The sequence below is a fragment of the Simochromis diagramma genome, unplaced genomic scaffold, assembly GCF_900408965.1.
Source record: "Simochromis diagramma unplaced genomic scaffold, fSimDia1.1 OVJJ01000602.1, whole genome shotgun sequence".
Classification (NCBI taxonomy): Eukaryota; Metazoa; Chordata; class Actinopteri; order Cichliformes; family Cichlidae; genus Simochromis; species Simochromis diagramma.
In genome coordinates this window covers 10,874,717-10,901,255 of record NW_024387040.1, presented here as the reverse complement: position 1 = coordinate 10,901,255, position 26,539 = coordinate 10,874,717, and the positions used below count along the sequence as shown (strand labels likewise).

General features: G+C 40.3%; 1 protein-coding gene and 1 long non-coding RNA gene across 4 annotated transcripts in view; one reads left to right on the top strand and one right to left on the bottom strand.

Annotated features, from left to right (window-relative positions):
- The window catches only part of LOC120741042 (RNA-binding Raly-like protein), a 123,115-nt gene that overhangs the window by 65,823 nt on the left and 30,753 nt on the right, over positions 1-26,539 (bottom strand). For all 3 annotated transcript variants that reach the window (XM_040043644.1, XM_040043643.1, XM_040043645.1), the window contains one exon: positions 7,973-8,246. In XM_040043644.1, coding sequence (XP_039899578.1) covers positions 7,973-8,228 — 256 coding nt within the window. In that variant the 5' untranslated portion in view covers positions 8,229-8,246. The remainder of the gene's footprint in view (positions 1-7,972; positions 8,247-26,539) is intronic.
- Positions 92-24,644, top strand: LOC120741043. The gene is made up of 4 exons (XR_005697545.1): positions 92-103; positions 1,068-1,072; positions 6,110-6,117; positions 23,600-24,644. It is a non-coding gene; the product is annotated as an uncharacterized LOC120741043 (long non-coding RNA).

Sequence of the window (26,539 nt, the reverse complement as noted above, 5' to 3'; positions counted from 1 at the left end):
AACCGATAGATCTCATTGACTTTCTTTCTCAGCTGTTTCTTTAGATTGTGGCATGATGTGTGGCTTTTTGTGATATTAAAGCCTGCTTTACTTTGTCAGACAGGTTCTGTTTAAGTGGTCTCTTGATTTAACAAGTCTGGCAGTAATCAGGGCTGGGTGTGGAAAATCATGATTTGGGGGTGGTCACTTACTTTCACATAGGGTAAATGATAAATATGTCAAAGAATAGGAAATCAGGAAGGAAACGCACACTTTTTCACAGCACTGTATATTTTCTACTTTTGATTTTGGCATTAGAGCTCCACCGTTGCACGTTTGATATCCACAAATCAAGAATCCTTTGCTTTAAATACTGCCAACACTGTGGCAAGGGAGGTTTCTTTACTGTCTAGTATGTACTGGGGCTTTTTTTTTCAATGTTTCACCAACAGAGGAACAGAGGAAAGCGTCTTCGTGTCTGATGTGATGCTATATTAAACATCTGCGCTCGTGCAAAAACGAGAAATTTCTTCAAGCTTGTATCTGCGAATTGCACAGAGATACAGCGCTCCACTCAAAATAGCATCACACGTACTATTATTTGGTAATGATTGCTGTGCTCAGAATCCTAGCTACGATCTCACGAACTCCTACTCATATTTGATAGAGTAATGGAGCATCCATTTTTCATTCTGCAGGCGAGGGGAGGACGGTGCTGCCAGCTTTGCAATTTTAGAATTTTTGCATTTGCTCATCTGCGGTTTTTTAGCTACACACACACACACACACACACACACACACACACACACAGACACAGACACACAAACATATAGCACATATACAGTGACAGTCTCATCTGCAGTGGTGGCAGCAGGCTATGACCTCTGACACTTGTGTATCAGCGAGTGCACAGATTAGTCATCACCCTGGGTCTGCACAACTGAAGTGGAGCTGTGCAGTCGAAGTATGATGTGATTATTCCACTGACCTCTTTTCCCACTTCAAAACTGTGCTTTTTCAAACATTCCTCTCCCCCCACACAAAGATTTGTTGATTCGTCTTGCGCGGGCGGTCAATGATAACAACAGACATTGTCAACAGTGGCTCAAACAGCAACACACATGAATGCCGGTCCTTTAGTAACAGAGCAATGTTAGCGTACCTGTGAAGCTGACGTGCAATCAACTTGCAGGTAATAACCCTTTAATGAAATGTTTTTGCACAGGAAGCCGGATGCTTTGGGGAGGTCATCCTTCATCACAAAATCATTACGGGGCTGATTCATTTCTCTGCCACGTTAATATAAAAAGCATCAGCTTGGCAGGATGAGAAGAAGGGTGGTCTAAATTGTCAATTAAAGATCTATCTTCCAGTCTTACTTACGCCACATGACTTGCAGACTGACTGATAGCAGTGAAGGCTGGATTGTCTTGCTTCGTGTGAAATGAACTCTGTAGTAATGAAAATACTTTTAGTTATAATTGTTTTCTCAACCAAAAACAAGCAACCACACATGAAAAAGAGTCACCTGTCTAGCATTAAAGTCACAAATGAATCAGTTTAACTCTTATTAGGCCTTCGGTGGATTGCTCACATATGGTTTTGGCTCCGTCGGCTGATCAACCTTCTCGTGAATGGTTTTAATAACAGTTTTTTTTCCTGCTAATTCACTGAATCATCACCATTGGGTACATTAGGTATGACAGTGACACTCTTGTTTCTATTGGTTTACAATGTACTCACAATTCGAAGTTTTTAACTCCGGATCCGAGCTGGCCGAGTGAGATCTCGAGGGAGAACAAAGGGAAGCGGAGGCGGCCTAGAGGGAAGCGAGCCGGCGTCAGGAACAGGCTGAGAGCTCGTGCACACCGCACACCTCTGCCTAGCATCCTGCTCGCCAACGTCCAGTCACTGGAGAACAAGCTTGACGACCTCAGGGCCAGGATAAAGTTCCAGAGAGACATTCGGGACTGCAATCTCCTCTGCTTCACCGAGACATGGCTGAACCCAGCGGTGCCGGACCACGCCATCCAGCCGGCCGAGTTCTTCTCGGTTCACCGCATGGACAGGACACGGGACTCGGGGAAGTCAAGGGGAGGCGGCGTGTGTTTAATGGTGAACAACAACTGGTGCAACAGTGCGAACGTTGTTCCTCTCACACGCTCCTGCACACCAAATCTGGAACTACTGTCCATCATGTGTCGTCCTTTTTATCTACCTCGGGAATTTACATCGGTCATTGTAAGTGCCGTTTATATTCCACCACAAGCGGACACGGTCACCGCCTTATGCGAGCTGCATGAGGCACTCACACAGCACCAGACACAACACCGGGACGCTGCGCTTATTGTGACGGGGGACTTTAATAGCGCCAACCTCAAACGCGCAGCGCCGAACTTTTATCAACACATCACCTGCCCCACCAGAGGTGAAAGGACACTGGACCACTGCTACACTACGGTCAAGGACGGCTACAAGGCACAATCCCGCCCCCCGTTTGGCAAATCTGATCACGCCGCCATTTTCCTCATGCCAAAATACAAACAAAGGCTGAAACAGGAAGTTCCGGTTCAGAGGAAGGTCGCGCGCTGGACGGACCAATCGGTGGCCGCGTTACAGGACGCACTCGATGACGCAGACTGGGACATGTTCAGGAACAGCTCCGACGATGACGTCAACGTGTTTACGGAAGCGGTTGTGGGATTCATCGGGAAACTAGCGGATGATACCGTGGAGACAAAGACTATCACAACGTTTCCCAACCAGAAGCCGTGGGTGGATAAAACCATCCGCGACGCTCTGAGATCCCGCACCGCTGCCTACAACACGGGACTCATGACGGGGGACATGGACCCGTACAAAGCCGCGTCATATAACGTGCGGAGGGCGGTGAAAGAGGCGAAGCAGCGCTACGGGAGGAAACTAGAGTCACAACTCCAACAGAGTGACTCTAGGAGCCTGTGGCGGGGACTAAGGACAATAACGGACTATAAAGCACCAACAACCGGTATGACGAACGCGGCCGTGACTCTGGCAGACGAGCTGAACACTTTCTATGCTCGCTTCGAGGCTGCAGCTAAGGTCTCCAACAATGCTAGTGTTGGCGGCGCTAACGGCTGCAGACAGGAAGATACTGCCAGCACCGGAAACGTGCTCGTCATCTCCGAGCATGAAGTAAGGAGAGCCTTCAAGAGAGTGAACACCAGGAAAGCAGCAGGACCAGACGGCATCCCAGGTCGTATCCTCAGAGACTGCGCATACCAGCTAGCTCCTGTGTTCACTGAGATATTCAACATCTCTTTATCTCAGTCGGTGATCCCCACATGCTTCAAAGAGTCCATCATTGTTCCTGTCCCGAAGAAACCCCACCCTGCTTCTCTCAATGACTATCGCCCTGTAGCCCTCACCTCAGTAGTGATGAAGTGCTTTGAACGCCTGGTCAGAGACTTCATCATTTCTTCACTACCAGACACACTGGACCCACTACAGTTCGCTTACCGTCCAAATCGTTCCACAGACGATGCCATCTCTCATCTCCTCCACACATCACTCACTCACTTGGACACTAGAAGGGGGAATTATGTTAAAATGCTCTTCATAGACTACAGCTCTGCATTTAACACCATAATTCCCTCCACACTCACCACCAAGCTGGAGCATCTGGGACTCAGCTCATCTATGTGTCAGTGGATCTCCAACTTCCTAACTGGCAGACCACAGGCAGTAAGGATGGGCGGACATGTCTCAGCCTCCACCACTCTCAGCACTGGAGCACCCCAGGGGTGTGTTCTGAGCCCCCTGCTGTACTCTTTGTACACATATGACTGTGTGGCCACTACCAGCTCCACCACCATCATCAAGTTTGCTGACGACACCGTCGTGGTGGGCCTGATCTCTGATAACAACGAGACGGCCTACCTGAAGGAGATTAGGAATCTGGAGAACTGGTGCCAGAGGAACAACCTCCTTCTAAACGTCAGTAAGACAAAGGAGCTGATAGTGGACTTCAGCACTAAGCAGGAGAGGAACTACCAGACCCCTGTCATCAACGAGTGCCCAGTGGAGAGAGTGGACAGCTTCAAATACCTCGGAGTTCACATCACGCAGGACCTGTCATGGTCCTGTCACATCAACACCGTGGTGAAAAAGGCCCGACAGCGTCTCTACCACCTCAGACGCTTGAGAGACTTCCAACTGCCCTCCAAGGTGCTCAGGAACTTTTACTCGTGCACCATAGAGAGCATCCTGGCGGGAAACATCTTAACCTGGTTCGGGAACAGCACCATGCAGGACAGACGAGCTCTACAGAGGGTTGTGCGGTCAGCTGAGCGCACCATCCGTTCCGAGCTCCCTGACCTGCACTCAATCTACAGCAGGCGGTGCTGGACCAAGGCCAGGAAGATCGTGAAGGACCTCAGCCATCCCAACAACAGACTGTTCTCTCTGTTGAGGTCAGGAAAGCGATTCCGCTCCCTGAAGACCAACACAGAGAGACTGAGGAGGAGCTTCTTCCCGCAGGCGATACGGTCTCTCAATCACACCACCACACAGTACTGACCCACACATATGGTTCTTACACACACACTGGACTTTCTGGACTTTGTTTTTGCACAACACTGGTCACTATATTCTTCATTTCCGGTAATACTTGTACAGCTGCTGTTATTGTGTATATATATTTATATTTAGATTTCTTCATACATTCTTATATAGTTCTATATTGTGTATTGTGTATTTTGTTGTACAGTTATTTTATTTTCAACTTTAATTTATATATTTTATCTTATTCTTCCCAGTTAAATTTACCCTTCATTCTAATTTGTGTTGTACAGTTATTTCATTTTTAACCTTAATTTATATTTTATTCCTTCCTAGTTAAATTTACCCTTTTTAATTTTTCTTTTTAATTTTTCATATTTATTTCCTATCTTATTCATAGCCTTTCCTTTTTTTGTTTTCTTTGGGTCACGAGCAGTTGTCCAAGCATTTCACTGCATATCGTACTGTGTATGACTGTGTACGTGACAAATAAAATTTGAATTTGAATTTGAATTTGATTGTAACATCCATAACAATAAATATCAAACTAATGCACATCCTCAAGAGCAAAAACACATTAGCTCACATTAACCAGTCAACGAGAGATCATCAGTGCTTGATACTGATGTTTTATCTTGATAGAGAAATAGTATAATTAAAAAAAAAACCTTCTTCTTCTTCTTCTTATTTGTTTTAGAAAGCTCCAATCACACAATCAGTTTTCAGGAGGAACATCTCATTTGTTAAGCGTGCAGGGGAAATATCCAATAATTGGCAAAGAGGAAACACTTTCATGAACAGCTCAACATCTTAACAAGAGAAAAGCAGCTGAAAGAACCACATAAATAGACTTTTATAGGAGGGTGTGAGAGTCAAGTCAGACTACCGGTGTCAGATTATTGGTGTTTTGGTAGATATAAGCTGTGTCGAAAGGAGGCAGATCAATAACTTGTCTGGTTGATGCAGAAGAGACAACTTTTAAATGAGCTCTGCATTTTCTTTCATTAAATGTTCCCTTTTCAAAAAGATTAGAAAGATCACTTTCAAGTCCAAGCTGACAATCAAGCTGTGTCCTTCTTTACTCCATAGTCACAGAAAAATCATGGTGGAACCAAAAGTTTTGTGTCTTTATGATACAACATCATAAAGACACAAAACTGCAAGGTAACCAAAGTGATCCTGTAGGTCTACCTTATTATCCACTATTATGTCCATGTCTTGGCTTTGTATCTATGTTCTTTTATGGGTTCAGCTATTATTGTACCTCTTCAATCTTTCCGTAGGGAGCCTCGTGTTTCTTTGCAATGAAATAAGAGCCTAAATGACAAATATCTCATTTTATAGAGAAGAGGCTTTCTCCTGGAAACCCTTCCAGCCACGCCATACCTGTCCAGTCATTTTTAGTTCATTGTTATTAGCTGTACAATGCGCTGAGTCTGAGTGAAGGAGAGAGATCATTGTCCTGTTAATTTGTCCCAATTTTGTACAAACTTTGGCTGTTGGTTAGATGGCCTCACATTTGACTCTAGATTACTTTGGTATATAAAACAAGCCGAATCATCACCTCTCCATTACTGTGCTTAACACTTAGTATGATGTGTTTGTGCTGAAATGCAGTATTTGGTGTTTGGCCATAATGGACAGCATCATGTTTGGCAAACACCACTTTGTCCAAAAGATATTCATCAAGAAAGTTGATTCAGCTGCAACTTTTCAAACCTAAGCCACGCTGCTAATTTCTTTCTAGACACAAGAGTAGAACAGGCTTTCTCCTGGCAGCCCTGAAATGAGCTATACTTTCTCCATCTTTTGCTAATTGTGCTGTCATAAACTTCAGCATTTAACATGCTAAGTGAGGCCTGTAGAGCCTGAGATGTAGCTCATTGAGCAGTCTGAGGACTGCACAGTCTGACCTTGGGGTGGTACATTCACTGGAAGATTGGTAATTGGTATGTTTTCCACATGTGAGTATTCTTTCTCACTGCAGAATGAAGCATTTCTAATTGTTTGGAAATTGTCCTGCAACACTTCCCTTACCAGACTGGCACCAACGATTCTTTCTTTAAGATCGTTTCTGATGTCTTTCCTCCTTGGTAATGTTTTAACCCACACTGGAATGCTCCAGACCTGCAAACCACTAAAACGTCTGCATTTATAAGGTGCTCACACTTCCTGATGTAATTATCAAGTGCATTGGTTAGCAGCACCTGACTGCTACTTAGTCTCTTAAAGTCTCTTAAGGAAGCTGTAAGAATGTATTTTGCTTTCTGCAAACTGCTTCTGACTTTTGTTATATAAATAATGACACAGTGTAATATACCATGTTTTGGAATTCATCTGAGATTGCATTTAGTTAATTTTAAGATGTGCTAAGGACCAAATGGTTTATTTGGTCCTTAGAACTGAAAGAAGCTTTAATTTCTTTTTACTGTTATTGCATTATGACTAACACTCAGTAAAACCTGCACATTGCACTCACTGCAGAGCCCAGGCTCCCTAGTTGAAACACTAAACTTGCTGCAGAGAATTTAATCAAAAGGTCTCTTGCTCGCCTGCCTGCATGCACAGCATTATCTGGTCATGATCATTTTAAAATTATGTTTGATAGCAGTAGTGTCTAGGAATGTGCTCCGCTGTATCTTTGCAATTCACCCCTAGGCTTCGCAAAGATGTTTTAACAAGATAAGGCCCCAGACAATGCCCTTCAGAGACAAAACTTAATTCAACACTGAAACTTAAATTGTAGCTTTGTTTGCTTCTGGAGTGAAGACACACAAAACCGTATAACAATGATTCTTCTGTATTTTTCTAATTTGTTTCCATTTGTCTAAAAAGTTAACTTTTGACTCACGTCTTTTGATTGCTTAAACATTTTGCCTGCCAGCCAGGAACAAAACAATTCCAAATATGAAAAGTTTTCCCACTCACGATCCACAAACAACAACAACAACAACATAAAACACAAAAAGTGCACGCACAGTAGAGTAGCAGTGCTTGCACAGCATATTGGAGGTGCATCCCATGCCATATAATAAATTCCATTCCGCTCTAAATAGTATGTCACAAGACCTTTGACACACTTTCTGCAAGTTGATGTTTAGTAAATGTTAAAATCAAACTGTGCTTACATCCACTAGTGGATCAGTTAAATGATTCAGCAGGGATTTTCTCAAAAACAGCATGACAACAAACACAGACATTTCAGCATTTAGGAGCCAAGAGAGGCTCTAAACTAAAAGCCTGAAAGATGCCTAAGGCAGTTTTTGTTCCCGAGAGAGACAATCCATTCCTCCAGCAAAGATCAAGCCTCTGTATTTCAAGAGGAAAGTGTTCGTGAAGTACAGTATAGGCTATATTTCACTGGGCTTTCATACTAATAAAATCTGCATAGCAAATGATAGATACCTGAGAGCAAAGAGGAAAAGAACAAAACAAAAACAAAGCAAAGACTCACCAAGAGGCTGTCCAGCAATGATACGGGCGTTTTCCCCCGCCACCGCTGCTCGGGCGTTCCTTTCGTTCATGTATTGTACAAAGGCGTAACCCTTGTGCACAGAGCAACCCACTATCTTGCCATACTTGGCGAAGATGACCTCTATGTCGGTCTTCTTGACGATGGCTGTGTTGAGGTTGCCAATAAAGACTCTGGAGTTGAGGGAACGAGGGTCATTCTTGTTGGTCACGTTGCTGGTCTGAGTTTTACCAGTCATTCTCCTCCAGTTGCCCTCCTGGGACACAGACAGAGGGGGAGGGGAGGGGGAAAGCTTTAGAGGACGGGCAGGCCAACTCCAGCTAATTCTGCTCCAAAGGAAGTGTTTAATATTATTTTTTTAACATAACATAATGACACAGATAGTCAAATAAATAAGCACAATTATAGATGGAACCGTTGTCGAAGAACTTCAGGAACTAATTCAGAATCAGTAAAATATCTAATAATACTCTTAAAGAAGTCATTTCATGATTGCAGAGTTGTCACCAGTTACCTAACTGCTGCTTAGAGAAATCAAAAACACTGCAAGTTTAAAAAAAAGGAAAGAAAAAATATAACTGTTTAACAACTGACCTTTCTTGAGCTGCAACAACACTAAATTTAACCAATTCTGAATGATGATCATTGCTTCTTCATCACATACATGTGCTTCTTACTTACTTACCCAGCCAGCTCGGTGTGCTGGTTTGTGACCTTGGCTAACATGGCATCATGGTTTTTTCAAGATGTTTCTCAGTCTACTACTTTAAAGAGTAAAACACACACACAGAGTCTCTCTGTGGTTCCTCCAGCAACTGACAGCATTGCTGTGAATGGATGTTTTACTGACCCAGCTGGGGGCATGTGATTGGCTGGTGACAAATCCACTGTCATGAAATGTGACATGAAATATAACTAGATGAAGAAAAAAAGATGAAGTAAAAGTCAGACTTCTGGAAAGGAGATTTTGAAACAGATATTTTACATACACTTAAAATTACTTCAATTTAACTTGAATCATTTGACATTTATTTACTCATATTACACACTGGAGCTCCATGAAACGCAGGATAATTACTTTTTTCCAGTAATACTTTATATTAACCATAGTTAATGAATGGAAAATTCATTTTTAATAAAAATAAAGCTTTTACTGTTAATGAATTTGCACCATTATTTAATGCTTACACATCTTTTAATAATAATTGTTCTGTAACTGATGAATGACGGCCTCTGTTAATATTTAGAGTTAAGCGACTATAAGTACTTCACGTTTAACTCAAAAAAGTAGGGCAACTTTCCAATTCTTTCATAAATGTAAAGGCAACCATGTCAACTTTTACAGAACTATCTACATGTTGTTTAATTAGATTTTAGATCTTTCAGTGTAATTTTGGAAGGATGAGCACTTTTGAATGAGGAACACAGGTTGTGTTGGACAAAATAAGCCACTCTGAGCGGATCAGGGCAGAGGGCGCTGGGAGATGACAGGATAGGAATTGGAGCCGGGCCTGAATCAGTCAGAATGCATGATCTTTACCCATTCCACATTCATTCTGACAGGTGGAGCTGGATTGATGTTTCTAAGCTCTGCAAATGGTTAATAAATACTATGTAGATCATCTATAAACAAAAATTGTGGTTTTGGTTAAATGACACCAAGAAGGGAGTGAGATTGGCCTTACTGTTGTTGTGGCACGGGTCCAATGCTGTGTGTTATTATATGTACCAATGTTATCATATTAAATTCAAATTATAGCTAGTTTTTAGTAAATCATAAACCTAAATGACTTGTTTGATAGCAACATATCATTTTCTTAAAGCTTACTAAACTTTTAAAGTTTTACCCTTTTTCCTAGTTGGGTTCTACTTTTTTAATGCACCTTTTTGTTGAAAAGACTGTTGTTGTTGTTGTTGTTGAAGGTTTCCTTCTCTGTATGTAAAGTACAATGTCACTGGCCAGTCAACTGCTTACCTAAGCCACATTTTGCACGGTTGAAATGCTACCACTGAGGAGCATAAGAAGAAGCAACAATATGTGAATGTCACAGCAGTTCTCTCCGCTTTGTGAGAAACCAAATACAGTAGCTGTCAGTGAAAAAGCTTTGCTATCTCAATACCCATATTGTTGCATCCCTAATGCTTTGTGTGCCATTTCACTGATCACATAAAACGTGGGCTGTAATTCGTGTTACAGTTTTATTCAGACTTTTCTGTGCTGTCAAGTTATCAACGTACATTAGCCTCAGCTTTTGTAGGCCTCCTCTGCAATTATTCCTAAATGACCTTTTCACGGCTTGAATGTTAGTTTTCACGAAAGATGATTGGTCGCAGCATCGGGGCAATTATGCCTACCCAATGAAAGGATGCACTATTGAGCGATCATTGTTGTATGTTTAATTACGGTTATCAAACAGCAGATAGGTAAATTGATCCCCCCCAAAATTTTCCACCAGTTTTTCCTTTGATTTTCTTTTCACTGCAAGCATGTCGTTTTGTTTTTTTATAGCTGGAAAAATCCTGGTTTTCATTACAGTTTATGTTCCAAAATGGATTACAGTTAGTCCATTAAATACTGTGAAATATTGTGAAGAAAACACTGCATATTTAATATTTGCCTGCTCTGAGTCTCTGTCCCTGACACACTGTGATAACAACTATTCAGCTTTGAGACGAAGAACCTGAATAATGGATCCAATCCTCAGTAAATAGGATTAGTAACCAAGGTAACGCTGATGTTCTTGGAATATCGTGCATGAACGCACAAGCGCACACACGTGCACATTTCTGACTGGCAGTCTCTTTCCCTTTACCAAACATAATTTCCAATGCAAACGGCTGTAGACTCCTACGGCGCCGCAGCTTTGATTGCCCACTGCGTAGCGTCAATCTCTGCACAATTACACAGTGTAGTTTTATTGTGATGTGCTGTCCCATAATAACTTTGTTCAGCAATTGGCTGTATGTGGCAGGAGAATAATTCTGAAAAGGATGCAATTCACACACTGAACCCACAGTAGATAAAGAAGAAAGCTGCCCAGTCAACCAGGAAAGTGGAACAGCCGTGCGATTTACAGAGGAAATATTCTGTGTCATGCATCCATTACACCTGAGTCTGGGATCAGGCAACACACACTACCGCCACTCTTTCACTTGGCAACACATGTTTTATGTGTTATATCACCTAACGTCTCATGTTATTTCTTTGACTATTTGCACCTACTGTGGTTGCACAGCAGCTCGGGTTTACAGTGTTGCATGGATGTGCTGTTTCTGCACGTTGCCACATGTGGGAATAAACTCCTGCTCACCAGCCCTCAAGTGGCCTTGTCATTTATCAGTGGCAGACACTGAAAATTGATGTGGTGCAGGCACACAGATATGCATGTCTTAACTCAAACGAGCACCACAGTGACCACCTAATGCTAGTTCAAAACCCCAGTCTGACACTCCTGCCATATGGATGTTCATGGACAGGTCACAGGGAACATGACACATCAGTGGAGAAGGGTTAGGTTGCCTCTCTAGTTTAATAAATCAGGAGTGGATACTGGCCTTCGGACCACTTTACCCCTTCTTACTGTTATATTTCATGTTGTCTTCTCTGTTGTTTTCTTTAGAACGGGACACTAATTTATTCCATCAGTGGTTTTCCTGCTGACCTTGCCTTTTAGTATATTTACAACCTCCATTAAGCTTCTTGTCCTCTGAGGTGATAGCGTCACAGGGAGACCCATGGGAAAACAGCGCAGGAAGTGATATTCAACCAGGAATGTAATTGGAAAAAGAATTGTTTTAGAGGACCTGATATTTGTTATCAAAAAAACACAGAAACGTGCTCTGCAAACTGCTTTTAGAGGAAAAGTAACGACCTGGTGTTCAAAGCCCACTCTTTAAAAATGATTACAGCTTCAACTGTACTGCCTTTTGACAGTTAAGAGGTGAAGACAGATAAGTCTTCATTTTCACTTTCATGCCGGCGTGGTCGTGTCAGAATAAGTGCCACATTTTTCAAAAGGTGGACGTCTCCTTTGGGGAAAAAAACACTTTGATGTTCTGGCATTACAGAGAAGCGCAGCATGCTTTGCCTCTAATATGTTTTGTAAGAGAAGCCCAATATCATGCCAATGATAAAGACTTACAAATAAGGTCAGTAGAAAAAGCATCAAGGTTATGTAGTTGACAGCACTGCTGTGTTGGGTTAGCGGTTGAGTGATAAAAGTAAGGGTTTCGTGCAGAAGTAGCCATATTACTGAGCTCTCTCTTGCTCTGTAATGCATTGTGCCTCGGTAGACAGGCTCTTAAAAGGTTGTTGTTTGGCTCTGGCCACCTGCCTGATTTATAGACATTTTTTTCATGGAGGGAACTCATTGAATTGATTCCTTTTGTAATTTCCTACCACTCCACCACTGTACATTTCTCTTCACGATGCCTCAGCCTCTCTGCTCTGATTGTTGCCTAGGCAGCTCGACGGGCTGAGGAAAGGCCGAAGAAGCTGCTCGCTGAAACAGAACAGAGAAAGGTAACCCGATACACCTTTTCCAAAAGCGTTGCCACCGTGTACCGCAAAGTTAGAATAATTGCTTCAAAGATTTCTTCCATTTATATCTTGACTTAAAATGTGTCTTTCTGCCCGTGAAAGCAACAGCAACAACTGTGAAAAAAAATCCTATTTGTAAATCAACAGCTCTATTTGTATTATAGGCCGCAGAGTATCTCAGTCGTGCAGCCAGCCATAAATATGTGCACTTTTGTGAAGTGTGGTCAGAGGCTGAAACGATTGTGATCCAAAGAGAAACAGCACTCCCAACATTTCGCCTGATTTAAAGGTGAAGGAACAGTTACGGAAATTAAATTTAATATGAACAGAATAAAGGCCGTAAACACATTTAATGCTATACAGCACTTTCCACTATTCTATTTGCATCTAAAAAAAAAGGACTCCAGTCTCCAAGATAGGAAGCCATAAAACTAATTCTCTCCACATTTTCAATCAGCTGCTGCCCTTTGGCTTTATGAGTCAAGGTACACAGTGCCGGCCTCAGCTTCAACTCTGCTACACCACTGCAAAGTGGACCTATAAAAAGGAGGAGGAGGAGGAGCCATTCTAACTTTGCTGGCATAGGGTGTTTGAAGTGCTATAAATGTGAGATAAATTTTGTTCAATGGGACATTTACACAACCTCACTGTTTATGACTATCACAAGTCATTGTTTTTTGTTCTCTGAGCAGTTAATTGCATGGGGTAAGAGAGCAACATCTCTTAAGGTAAGAGATGTTTTTGACTGCTAACCTAAACCATGAATGGGATTTATGGTTTTAAATATTTAATTACTGTTTTCAGAGGCTGCTAAATCATTATAATCATTATAATCTCATCTTCAAAGCTGCCCTTAGCTTTTTAACTAAAATTGGAGGATGATGTAAAAAAACAAAACAAAAAACACTACTGTAGCCTTGTCTTAACCCCATCAACCAGATTTTCCCCTCAATGTTATGTCAATTTCAGACACAAAAGACCTCTTTCAGGTGGTGCAGTTGGGGAAGAGGGTCAGAAGCACAGTATGACACTAACAAAATATGAACAGCAAGACACAAATAACAAACTATAGACACAAAGAGGAGCTAGGTTTCCAGTGACAGAGAGCTGAAGGCTAGGGATCCCAGAAGACTAAACTGGGAGCATAAAGATAAAGCAACCAGGAAATGTAACATTGTTGCATTGAGCTGCAGAATTCAAAAGAAACTGAAAATCCCTGAAGGTACAGAAAAGCAGGACTCAAAATTAAGCTTGAACTAATAACAAGAAAGAATAAACTATTTCCTGAATCTAAATAATAAAGAATATTAAGCTTAAAACGCAGAGACAAAACCTGTTTGTCATGACACTGAGAAGGTGGTGGAGACCAAAGCAGAGCCAAAAGGATCGTTGTTGTTTTACTCACGTTCACCACCTCCTAATACGTTAAATAGGTGTTACAGTCCCAAGACATGGCCTAAAAATCACAGCTCTTAATTGAACCCCATTCTAATGGATGAAGTGCATCCATTAGCTCTCTGCTCATGGACAAAATTTCATCAATAATGACGTCTGTTATGCAACCCGTGTTTAATAAATTACTGAACTTTTCCTCTAGTGTGCTTTTACTTGTGAAATGAGTTTTAAATACAAGCAATGACAGTAATGATACAATACTCCTGTGTGTAATTTATGTGGCACAGCATGCTATTTAAAAAAAAAAAAAAAGCAGACTGTGCTTACTAATTTTTATTACTTTTTTTGTTCAGTTTATGCTTGAGCATTTCTTTCTTTCTTGGGTGGTTATAGCCTTGGAAGAAAGACTATGTACCTCATACATCTTGTCTAACTTCAATACCACAACCCTTCACATCGGGCCCCTTTTCCTCTTACCTGCAGCAAACCTCATTTCACTACAAATAGTGGCTATATGCGTCGCAGCGCCAACCATTTTTATTCCCCTGAACTCTGTTCTCAGAAAATTCATTGACTATTAGAAAGCCTGAAGGAACGATACAATTAGCTAACATGCAAATGGAGTCATTTCTCAGTTGGCTCTCATTCACCTGCACGAGAGTGATGGGTAAAATGTGATGGGAAAAACTCCCGTGTGCCGGGGCATAGCAAACATTGGATGATATACAAGTGGAATTTCTTATTATCCAGGGGGAGTCTGCTGTTTGTGACTGACAGGGGAACACCTCAATTGCACTGACAAGATTTCATTTCTTTCCATGGTAGTATACAGCTGCACAGAGTTAAAACTAATCTGGTCATACACAGTGAGCTCTCGAGCGCAGCATAGATCAATCTCTGTCTGCTCTTAATCCAATCTGATTGGTAAGAATAGCATCGGGGTGATATAAAACCCACTCTGCATGATTGTTTTGAAAGCTTCCTCTCCACTATGGAACATAGCTCCACGGGATATCTAAAAGCTTTCTATCCACAGTGCAGTTGGATGTTTCCACCTCCTCAAAATGGGCAAGCAGAAAAATAACATCAAAAATCAACACGTTTCAGAAGGGGTGGGAAAGAGCCGAAATCATTCACTTTAATACAAGAAGCAAAATAACAAAAGAAATCAATCACAGGTGGAACTAACTACTTGCATATACATACATACATTATTGTTTACAAACCAGAGGAATTCATCAAGTCTGATGTGCTTGTGAATGGAAATTTCTATCTGTTACGTGCAGTGGAATGTTAAGCTTTACATAACAGAAATAGAAAGACAGCAGTGCAGTATGTAAGTACACTTAAGTACGTTAAGCAGGGAGCAAACATTAAAATAAGCTTAAATAAACTTTCTGCTCTGAGTGATTTTAATAAAGTGGCATTCAAACTTGGGAAATATTTGCACTAGTTGCATTTAGTGATTAAAAAAATGAGGATATTAGCAATGCCACACTTTACTTAATGTGGGCTGGATCCCTATATCCTCTGGGCATCATCATTTAGGGTACCACTGTGTGATGCAACGACCAATATTCATGCCATGTGGAACTATAGCAGTTATTATCATTACAATAAATTCACCTACTCTAAAAAAAAAAAATAAAAATAGAGAAGACAGTTTCATATATCCAACCACACTCAGCACAGTGAACACCAACTGTTCTCTGACTTTTGTCCACTTTTGGACAAACATGGAAATGAGCTGAATTAAATTGATTATCAACTTTAAGAAATTCAGACAAACAGTTGTCCGTACACACAGCTTTGGGGAAAAATGGGTACAATATGTATTGTCCTTTTACATTTCCTACTTTTTCCTTTACCAAATGAAATATGCGGCTCTTTGTTGTCTTAAACTTTGCATGTTTGCTGTTGATATGAACAGGTATTGTACAGTAGATTTTTCAAATGAGAACGCTGTCTCCTATGAGAGATGTGAAAGTGAACCAAAACAATAAAGCTGTGGCTCATAAAACCTGCAACTGGAGGATGACATAAAAATCAGCAGAGCTGCGGGAAACTGCAGGCTCTGGAGATACTCCTCTGTGAATTCACCACTGCAGGCAACCACGATATTATCCAATGTTAATTTAAGAAAGACGATTGTTTCTGGTTTACACTAACGGGTACTGAAAGGGCTGACAGAGAAACTGTGGAATCTGCTCAAATCTGCATTTCACTTTAGCACTTCCTTTGGAATTACTGTAGAGAAGACACATTGGCATTTAACGACTATTGTGTTGGTTGTGCTTTGCTAATTATCTTTTTATGTGCAACTGCATTTTAACTATTGCTATACTGCATTAACATTCATAAGGGTAAGCTAATAAAATTCCAACTGACATTAACCCAGAGAGTGTAAAAATGCTCAAATATTGTAAAGCTACTCTTTGATTTGGTGGATCTAACCTATTTGGCCCGATGACCGTTCTGTTTCCCTCATTAAATCTGGATGTGTCATCATTAGCTCTCCAGGTTGTAGCTGCAGCTGGGACAAATTTTTAATGGGGCAAATTAGCATTTGTTAACATCTACTCTGCAGGAGAAGTAAAACAAAGTCCCAACTCTTCATTAGCAGAATTAATCTTATTTTTTTAATGGTGTTTGGTTTGACTGTAATGAAAATACAAAGTGCAGCCTGGGTTTTAGTACTGCCGTCATGTAGCCATAAAGCAGTATGTTTTGTCTGAAAGAGAGTAGTTCACTGAATCTTGTTCTTGACTTGCTACAATTAACAGTTTGCAGAAGGATATTTCTTATTTATAGGCGTCCCTATGCACTGCACAAGCTCAATAGTCGGTATTGTAAGAGGATGACAGGCAATTTCTGAGCTTCAAAGGCTTGGCAACAGCTCAGTAGAATTTAAATGACCTTAAAATTCATGGGTTTCATTTACAGAATTACTATGCAGAAAGGAAGGGATATTATCTGTATAATGTCATCAGAATAAGCAAATTTTTCACCTTTTATGCACTTTGCTCTCATTGTTGGCCTTGCATTTGAATATACAGTGTCCTTTGTTCTTGAGCCAAACTCCAAAGGGTGATAAGGAAGATATATTTGGCATCGCCTCTTCTCCGGTGGTGCTACAGAGCTGCTGGTCAGCCATCTGCAATCTAGCTATGACCGATGTGTCAGGTCCTTTCTGGTATCATCTGCCTTTCCCTATAGCACCGCCTGGTGCTGAAACTGTTGCATAAAGAAGATGCTTGGCTGTTGCCCTTCCTTGGATTTGTTTACATATTTCTGCTGGCGGTAAACAGAGTGTGATGTTTTGGAGGCACTGAGAGGCAAAGTCCTGCTCTCCATCGGCTGTGAAGTGCAGCTGGCTCAACCGTACGTTCACACCGCAAGCAACACAATCAATCAAATCACCGGAAATTCATTAGTTTCGTATTGAGGTAAGCAGCCAGAGACATTCAGCCTAGATGTGGAGAGTGGGCCAAGAAAATTTGGCCATGTTTTTCCTTTATGTGTTCATCAAGCTTCAACGGGCAGGTTTTATGTCTTCACTGTTTCCAGTGTCAACTTCATTTTTATTCATAATCTCTCTGCCTGCCAAGTGCAGAATGGATGCAAAGTTTATTCTAGTCACTTATCACTGTCCGCATGACAAGAATAAATATTTCAAAACTATTGGTACAACCAAAGTTTGCTAAACTAGTTGTTTGTTAAATCGGACCTTTTAACATGCATGAAATGAGAACATGAGTAAATACAGCCTGAGCAAGTTGTCACATTGTTCCATTTCCTGTGGTCTCCCAAAGAAGGAGATACTAATCAGTGAGAATAACCCTGACAGTTCAGCATGAAGGGACCTGTAGGATATGTACACTGAAGACAGTTTGAAACACTCCTCAGATGGACTTTGATGATACAAATCTTCATAGTTGTCATGTTTATGCCTGCGCCGGCACCATCCTCTCATTGCCAGGCTAAATGTTCAAAGGTAGCAGAAACTTTGTGTAACTCATTGACAAGGTAAAGCGAGAAAGTAAGAAAAAAAAAAACTTGTATCGCAAACTTCAAAGAACCCCCCAACACTTCAAAAGCTTCTTCACGGTTCGGTGACTAATCTTCAAAGTCATGCCAAGGATTGAACTGATAGTGCCGCTGTGTATAGCAGGTACAAACATCCTTGTCAGTGCCACTGAGGTGTGAGGTGTAGAGAAAGGGAGAGGAGATAATGCCGGAAGCTAATTGAGACAAAGTCTGTCCCTCGCCTGTGTGAAATACAAAGCTTCTGGCTGCAGACATTTGGTAATTACAGCTGGTTGAGATCAGTCAAACGTAGTCAGACATTTAGCTAAAATAGGGAATTATTAGTAATTCCAGAGGTTCATCGCAGTCATTGGAGAGCTTACAGTAGATCTATGTTATCTTTTTACTACTTGTGCGTCAGAGAGATCTCAAGAAATAGTTGGGATGAAAATCTTGTTGAATGACACATCTTTAGGGAAATGTTCATTAGGGACTTCTACAGTCTCTCTACCTGCACCTGTTAAATCAATATTCCCCTACTAATTAACACCACATGTGTCAACTGCTTCATTCTCACACAGGCTTCCTATTTCGTCTTTGTGCGGCAGAATCGTGAAAATAATGAAATATTGCCAGTAACAGTATGGAAGAATGGAGAGAAAACTTGGGTGTAAGAGTTAGAATATTTCATTACTGCATCCTTGCAGGCTTCTTTCAAATGACGAGAAAAAAAATCACTCATGTGTCTAATTGGTGCATATAAAAGACTGTAAATATGAGAAAAATGGTTAAATGCCATAAAGTCCTGATGACTCATCCCACCTTAAAACAAACTGTTCATGTGAGTTGCTCATATGAGAGGCGTTTTGTGACAAAATATGTCTTTTGTTGGTGTCACATCCATGCCTACTTTTCTGTAAGCCCCCCATGATCATTGCATAATAGTATTAGTCAGTATAAAAGCTAGTGAACTGAGAGGTAGTTCTTTCACTAATACTGTAGATTGTAAAGCTCTTTAAGGGTTTGTGATTTGTAACATTACATTAAAAATGTTTTTGTCAGACTGCTTATTAAAAACAGAGGTAGCCACAAAAATGTCACACAATGGTTTGTGAAGCCCCATTGCATAGCACATAGGTCACCAACATGTTGAAGTGGGAGTGTTAACATTTGGGTCATTTAATATCAAATCAGCGTGGGCCTTCTGCTCAGTCATCTTTGATTTCCTTAAAAATGTCATGGTCCAAAATTTGGAAATATATAATGACTGCTGTGAAATTTTACCCTCATTTATCCAACACTTTTCAAGATATATATTGGAAAATGAAGCATCGACCCACTTTCAGCATGCTTTTGTCACACTTTGAAATTGGAGGCCATGTTTGAACATGAATATCAGAAAGACTATTAAGGATGAGTTTAGACTTCTAAGGTTGTCTGTACCACATAGCACACCAAATTATTTATCAAATAATTCTATAAAAGAAATGCTTCAAAAGCTCACACAAGTTACACAACAAGTTGCAATGCTGCCAAAGTTAAAAAAGACGAGTTATATATAAAACCAGCTCCTGTGCAGGTTTTCTGAAAGGGTAAATTAGCTAGTTTTGTAGCCGGCTGTGAACACACACATTTTTTCTGTGGTAAATTTAGTCATTTTAACACGGGAGTCTGCTGGGACTGACTTGTTTTTGGAGAACGTCTGAAGTGGCCACTTAAGGCTTGGAGGTTGCCACTTGGGTTTCATACATGGAAATTGAAGCTCACTGTGCAGTGAGTTCTGATGAAATTGCTCTCCATCAGAGCAATATGCACTCTGCAACATTAACACTGTTTTCCTATACAATGCTTTATTGCAGTTATCATCAATCATCCTTTCAAACAAAGTTATGCAAAGATCGTCACACAGAAACAGAAGACATATTCACAATGAGTTTAGAAAATCACGTGTTTGTATATTCACCATTAGGTTTCCATAAACCAAGCAAAATCTAGGTACACTGCCCTGAGAAATGTGGACCTTTGTGCATTTTTGCAAAGATGATTCGCAAAGTCATTCTAAAATATGCACATCAAAGTAGCCTCATTTAGTGAGAGGCCTCTTGTGAAAGACACCGTCTCCACCCTCAATCAAAGGACACTTAGTAGATCCTGAATTTAAATCTGAACCTAGATAATCCAGGGGTCCCCAAAAAGCCACATTTCTACTACAACTGACATGATGCATTTCATAGACTCACTAATGCCTGTAATGAAATTAAATGCAATGCAAAGGAGTGTATGGCAGAAGAAAATAAAAAAGAGAACACTCATGTAAACACAGACAAAAGCAAAAACAAGCAAACATAAACAAAAACAGAAAGCAAATGGATATGTATTGAGAAAACTGAATCTTCAACATCTATATTTAATTGGCTGGCTGCATGTGGTGTCGCCACTGAAATTGGCTCCCACCCTCTCCATCTGTAATTAGACACTTCATCACACCCCCACAAGCCTGTACTGCATTTGTACCATAACAGTAAAGCACAATTAAAACCGTCTCAGTGTTTGCTGACAGCTATAGTCTTTAAGAGTTCACTGGCTATCTAAACAATTGAGAATAAAGAAGAACTGCAAAGACAATAAGATAAAGGCAGTGATACCTTACTTAGAGATTAATGTCTCTTACAAATGGGCAATGCAAACACAGTTTCAGCAGGTAGTAATTTGCTTTTAATTCTTTCTACTCTGAAACAGACAGCTCGATTACCCCAGCCAGTAACTGAAGCCACAGATGCAGATTTTTAAAACATTTGTTACTTGGAGCCCAAGGGAACCCTTAAGGGCCTCCCCGGGCAATGAAGCCGTCATCATGCTTCATGAGGTGTAGCAGTTTCTTTTCTCGTCTTGCTCCGGCATATTTCCATTTATCACGTCTACTGATGCGCAGTGTAAGAGCCACACACTTCAGCAAAATGGATCAGAGTGTAAGGGCTTTCAAAGAGAGGGAGACATATTGAATATGCACACACAATCATGCATGCTTTCTGAAATGTGTGTACCCCCAAATAGTACGCAAACACGAGGACATGGGCATACACAGACTCACGTGCATAAAGTCAATCACACACTTGTACACAAACACCGCAGACATAAAAGCAACGGAGAGCCTCACACAGCAAGACGATCACAGGCCTCGAAGTATAAGTTTTGACAGTTTGACAGCATATTCTGTCTTTTGTGTAGCAGAGGAGGCTTATGGAGTCTGGCTGCTACCCTCAACACTTCTTCTCCTCTTGCATTAATGAAATAAAATGCACCATATGTCTTTATGCACAACGCCGACGAGCGTGAGAAACTTCACTTGCATCAGACAAAATAAACAATACACAAAAATAGACATAAAAAAAACTACCATCTTAGTAGCTCGCTTCAAAAAGCAGCAATGCCATATGCATTTGAAGGGTTTCTTTTCAAAGTAAGACATCAGTCATGCATGGGGTAAAATGACACCTATACTCGCTCAGAGTGACTGCTGTCACAAAAAAGGCTCAGATGTTACTAAAAGGTTTAAAATCTCCCATCTAAGGATTTATTTATATCTAAGCAAAGTATCACTCCCGTTAGAAATAATTACATGTAAAACAGCCTTTGAAGCACTTGTAGTGACTGAAAGACTTCAGATCCTTTTAGCAGCACACTGGATGACATGTAAGCCTTAAAGCACTGTGCAAAAGCCTGGCCACATAATGACATTCTAGCTGTGGATGAACGCTCACATCCTCTTAGCAGCAATACATGAACTGAGACGCTGAAATGGCATAAGTTCTTATGAGGGGAACGTTGCTTTGAGGGAGATGGGCCACCTTTAAATGGAAACACCACTGGGGCTGTTTTTCAACTGTCATCGGCCCATGGGACAAATATTTCCCACTGTCAAAATGAAATCCATCGCCATATTCAGACAGAGCAAAGGTTACTTACATGACTTCTGCAAATATATATACATATATATTAGTGGATTAAAAAACAAAAGCAGAAATCAGTGCACACTGAGAAAAATGTTGATGCATGGAATCTTACCCAAGAAAATTTGACACTTAATACTTAGAAAACGCTTGCATAAGTTAAGGTGAATTAAACTGCTAAACCTTTGATATTGTGCTCTCTGTCACCTTCTCATGCTTTATCACATCATCCCTTTCGTCACTTGTTTGTTGCCGTGAGAGACAACTCGTACGCCCTAAACAATGTCTGTCACATTGCATTATTACTGCCGATAGAGTGCCGGATGAATCGTCATACGAATAAAATACGTGCTACAAAAGGGCGGAAGAGGTCACAAAATGATCAAAGAATTGAGGGGAAATGGATGACAGATGGGGTCCTTTTTTGCCTCGCAACACCAAGCCCGGAGCGCTTAAACCACATAGATAAACAGCTTTTTCATGGAAGAGTGAATCCTGTTAATTTGTGGTGGTGGGAGAGTAATAACAAGTATTACACAATAATAGGTTTCCCAATGTGCTTTCATTTTTTGCCACCTGAAGTGTTTTTTACAATCCTGTAATCAGGATAAAGTGAATCACCCTAAAAATCAAACTCCTACTTATCACACGCTGTTATTATTTCCCTGGTTGCAAAGTTCTCGATATACTTTAGAAATACTATAAACACTGTCATGTGATAATCACCGTGCGATAATTCCCTACTTTGCCTTGCAGAGCTGAAGGGGATTAGGCCTGGGTTTCCTTAGCTAACCTAATAACATGTATGACAGAGCTGCAGGCGGCTTAGTGTTTACTGCCTCACATTTCTCAGAGGAGCGCCAAGTACAGCATTGACAGACCTGATGTTTTTCTCTCAATCACCTTTGCTCCTTCTCCAGTTAAATCCCTGATACCTACTGCACTGCACCCCTCCTTCATTCTCTGCCTCTCTTTCTGACTGCACCACCGACTGACTGGTGTGCTTCATAAAATGTAGCATGTGGCAAACATGCTACATGCTTTAGCTTAGATACAGTTTGGTTTCCATAAAAGTCACTGTTAGAAAACTTGCCTGTGGGCAAGAATTTTTAATAATCTCGAAATAATCTGCTCACCATGTGAGATTTATCATTCAGCCCAGGCTGAATGATGGTCTAACTCTTCAACTGATTTGTCCAGAAAGCTTTATTAAGGACTGAACACATGTGAGTGCAGCTCAGTAAACTCCATATCTGTAATGGACTTAATGTAAGGGGAAAAAAGAATAAACTCAGTAGCACTTCTTTACCAATAAGATAAAATCTTGGAATCTTTAGTGTCTGTATAATCTCTATGTAAAGATATCTGCATATAAACATGCAGAATGTGTAGGCAAAAGACTATATTTTTAACAACAAAAGCTGGTTTAGGTTTGTGTAGTTATAATCCAAGTAGTTTTAACCAGTTATATTTGAGAAGTGTTTTTATTGTATGAAGTGTTTCCTAAAATGCAACCTTGCAATCATAGACTAAATTGTCTCTTGAATATTGCAGGGTTTAAAACTTATACAGTGATATGTATTCACTGGTTGAACCCTGTTTGCCTTCAGAACTGGCATAGATTCAAAAAGGTGCTAAAAAGCATTGCTCTGAGATTTTGATCCATATTAACATGACAGCATCATACAGTTGTAGTAGGTTTGTGCAAATCCACACATCCCAGAAGTGCTCTATTGCATTGAGATCTTGTGATTGTAGAGGTCTTTTGAGTGACCTCATTGACATGTTCAAGAAAATCAGGGGAAAAGGCATGATCAGAAAAAACCTCAGGTAGTCTGTGGATTTTAAATGATGCTCACCAAGACAGCCAACTTCAAACATTGATATGAAGCAAGATGGATACACGCTTTCATGTTGTGTGCATCAAACTTGCCCTTTGGAATTCTAGCCTTCAGTTACCTTCTTTGTTGACAGGAGCAGCATCTAGCATTTTTTTCTGCTGCAGTTACTGCTGCTTAAAGCAGCCATTTTCCTCTTACCTCTGACATCAACGGGGAATTTTTATTTAGAGAACTGCCACTCACTGGATATTTTCTCTGTTTTTGGATCATTTATTGGTAAATCCCATCAGTAGTTTCAGAAGTCCACAGACCAGCTTTTTTGGTACCAACATTCATGTCATATTCCGATTCACTAAAATAATTTCTCTTTCCCATTCTGATGCTAAATTTGAACTTCAGCAGGTCCTCTTGACCATGTTTGCATGCTTAAATGCACTGAGCTAGCGCCATGTGACTTTGCATTAATGTACAGTTGAGTAGGTTTACCTACAATGCTTGTTGTGAAGTTGCACTATATAAATACAGTATATAAAGGTTGTATTCCATGGTAGTTTTTGTCTGAAAGCAAAAATGAGAAGTTGCTGCATCGTTTGACCATGTTTGTTGCAACATTTATTAGCCACATGTATTAGTCACAACACATAATGTTAGTGGCTAATGGAAAAAAAATCAGCTGATCTTAACTTGCTAGCGTTAATTTGAGTTATCATGACAACTGTTATTGTACTTCCCTTACACTAGCTTAAAGTTGTATGGTAGTTTCTATCATTGCCATTAAAATGCCAAAGTTGTTATCACTGTGGGTAAAAAGTAAGCCACGCCACACTGGGGCATGTAGTGCAATGCATGTGGCCATACTTATCATTGTGAACTCACTTAGACCTCAGTCACAAGCTGAGTGACTTCCTGGCAAACTTTTACTTTCAATGTGAACAGTTTCTGTTTCTGGTTTGCGTTGAACTTCCATTTCCATTTCACTTGGGAAGTAGTGTGCAAGTGTTTGGAGACAAGTTAGCATCTTCCACACCAACTGCTGGTGGCTGTGGCAACTTGCTAACCTCCACCCTCTTTGCAACCACTTTCATGCTAGCAGAACTATTCACCAATGAGTCAGGAAATACAACTGTAAAAAAGTTTGGCCAAGATTTGAGACATAGCATGAATCATCAAACGATAGTCGATAGATTCCCAAATTAGTGACATCAAAAAATAAAATCAGTATTTACACTCAATGGGTGCTATGTATAAAGAAACAGCTCGTTGTCAACAATCTCAACTATTAGGTCACTGAAAATTATAATATACAATTTAAATATGAAATTCAATAAATAGAAGTTAAAAATCTGCATTGCAATTTTTTAAGGAAGGAATCATTTTAGCAAGCTCATTGAATGAGGATGAAACACTGTTTAAAAGTGTACTTGAATATATTTTTAGCCAAAGATGGAATTACTTTTTTGAACCTATTAGCAAGGCTAAAAATCTCATCAGAAATGGCCCACCATTTGTATGCATTAGGAGACATGTTTGCAGCCTTTTATCCCTGTTTTATCCTCATCCAAGTGCTGAGTGACATTTCTGTCCTTTTTGCTGCTAAATGCCCTTGTGCTCGCTGGATAACCACTAGTTGTGTCTGTCTGCTGTTCTCTCCTGGGCATGTGGCTTACAGAGAGTTCTTCAGTTAATTTTTGGTGAGAAAATTATTGAATCACAAAGAAGAGAAAAGCTACTTTGAAGTGAGATGAATGGGTGTGATATTATGAAAGCAAATATTAGAACTGCTTTTCTTGGTTTTACAAGTAAGATACACAAAATCTCCGCTGATTATTTATGCACCCCTTAATTTTAAAATACAACTGGCCTGAGATATGTTTTATTCTCTGTCTTCCAAGTTAGTTACATGTCACATATTTTCAAGTCAACCACTCACAACAGCAACTTTCCTGTAACAAAATGTAATAATTGTAATCATTTCTAATGACTCTTAGGGAATGAATTAAAAAAAAAAAGGTCCTTTGCTTTATCTAAATTTGGTATATTGTGAAAATTAATTTTGGTTCTAGCCTTCCTCATAAACTGGTACTTTGTCTGCAATCCAACAAGAGGAAAGAATGATTTAGAATGATTAAAGCTTGGAAACACAAAAACAATATTGTCAAAGTTATAAAAACAGCTGTGCATTGCTGTAAATATGGCTATGCTGCTTTTGACGCCACTGTCAGTTCAGATTACCACCTAAAAGATGTCGACTGTCGTCCAAAACAAAGTGTGAGCACCAATTCTGCTATCCTGCCTGGTTGTCAGCAGTCTTCACTGATAATAATAATTTGGGTTATGAAGCAATAACTGTAAGTGTTTTTTTCCCCTCAACACACTTGGCAATGGTAAATCTTGGTTATGAGCATTATAATAACAAAGGCGACATTTATATGCAGAAGGCATGTAATAACTTTCTCCTACTAATGACTCACCCAGAAGAGCACTGATGAAAGAGCATTCAGGTGTAATAGACAAGCAATGAAAGAGAATATGATGAAAAGTACTTAAATGTCACTTTTATTTGCACAAGATTACAAACATAACAAAAATGTTTCCCTTCCTCTATGATTGGTTTCGTTTGCCTGCTTTTATTTCAGTTGCTGGCACGTTTTCTCACAGTGCAGTAAAAAACCTATGCTGCTAAATTAGCAATTACTGCAGAGTTATGAATAGTCACTGGTAAACAGAATTTACCTGATGACACTCAGGTCACACTGCAGCTTTCTGCAGTCATAATTAATAGCTTAAAGCTCCAGTA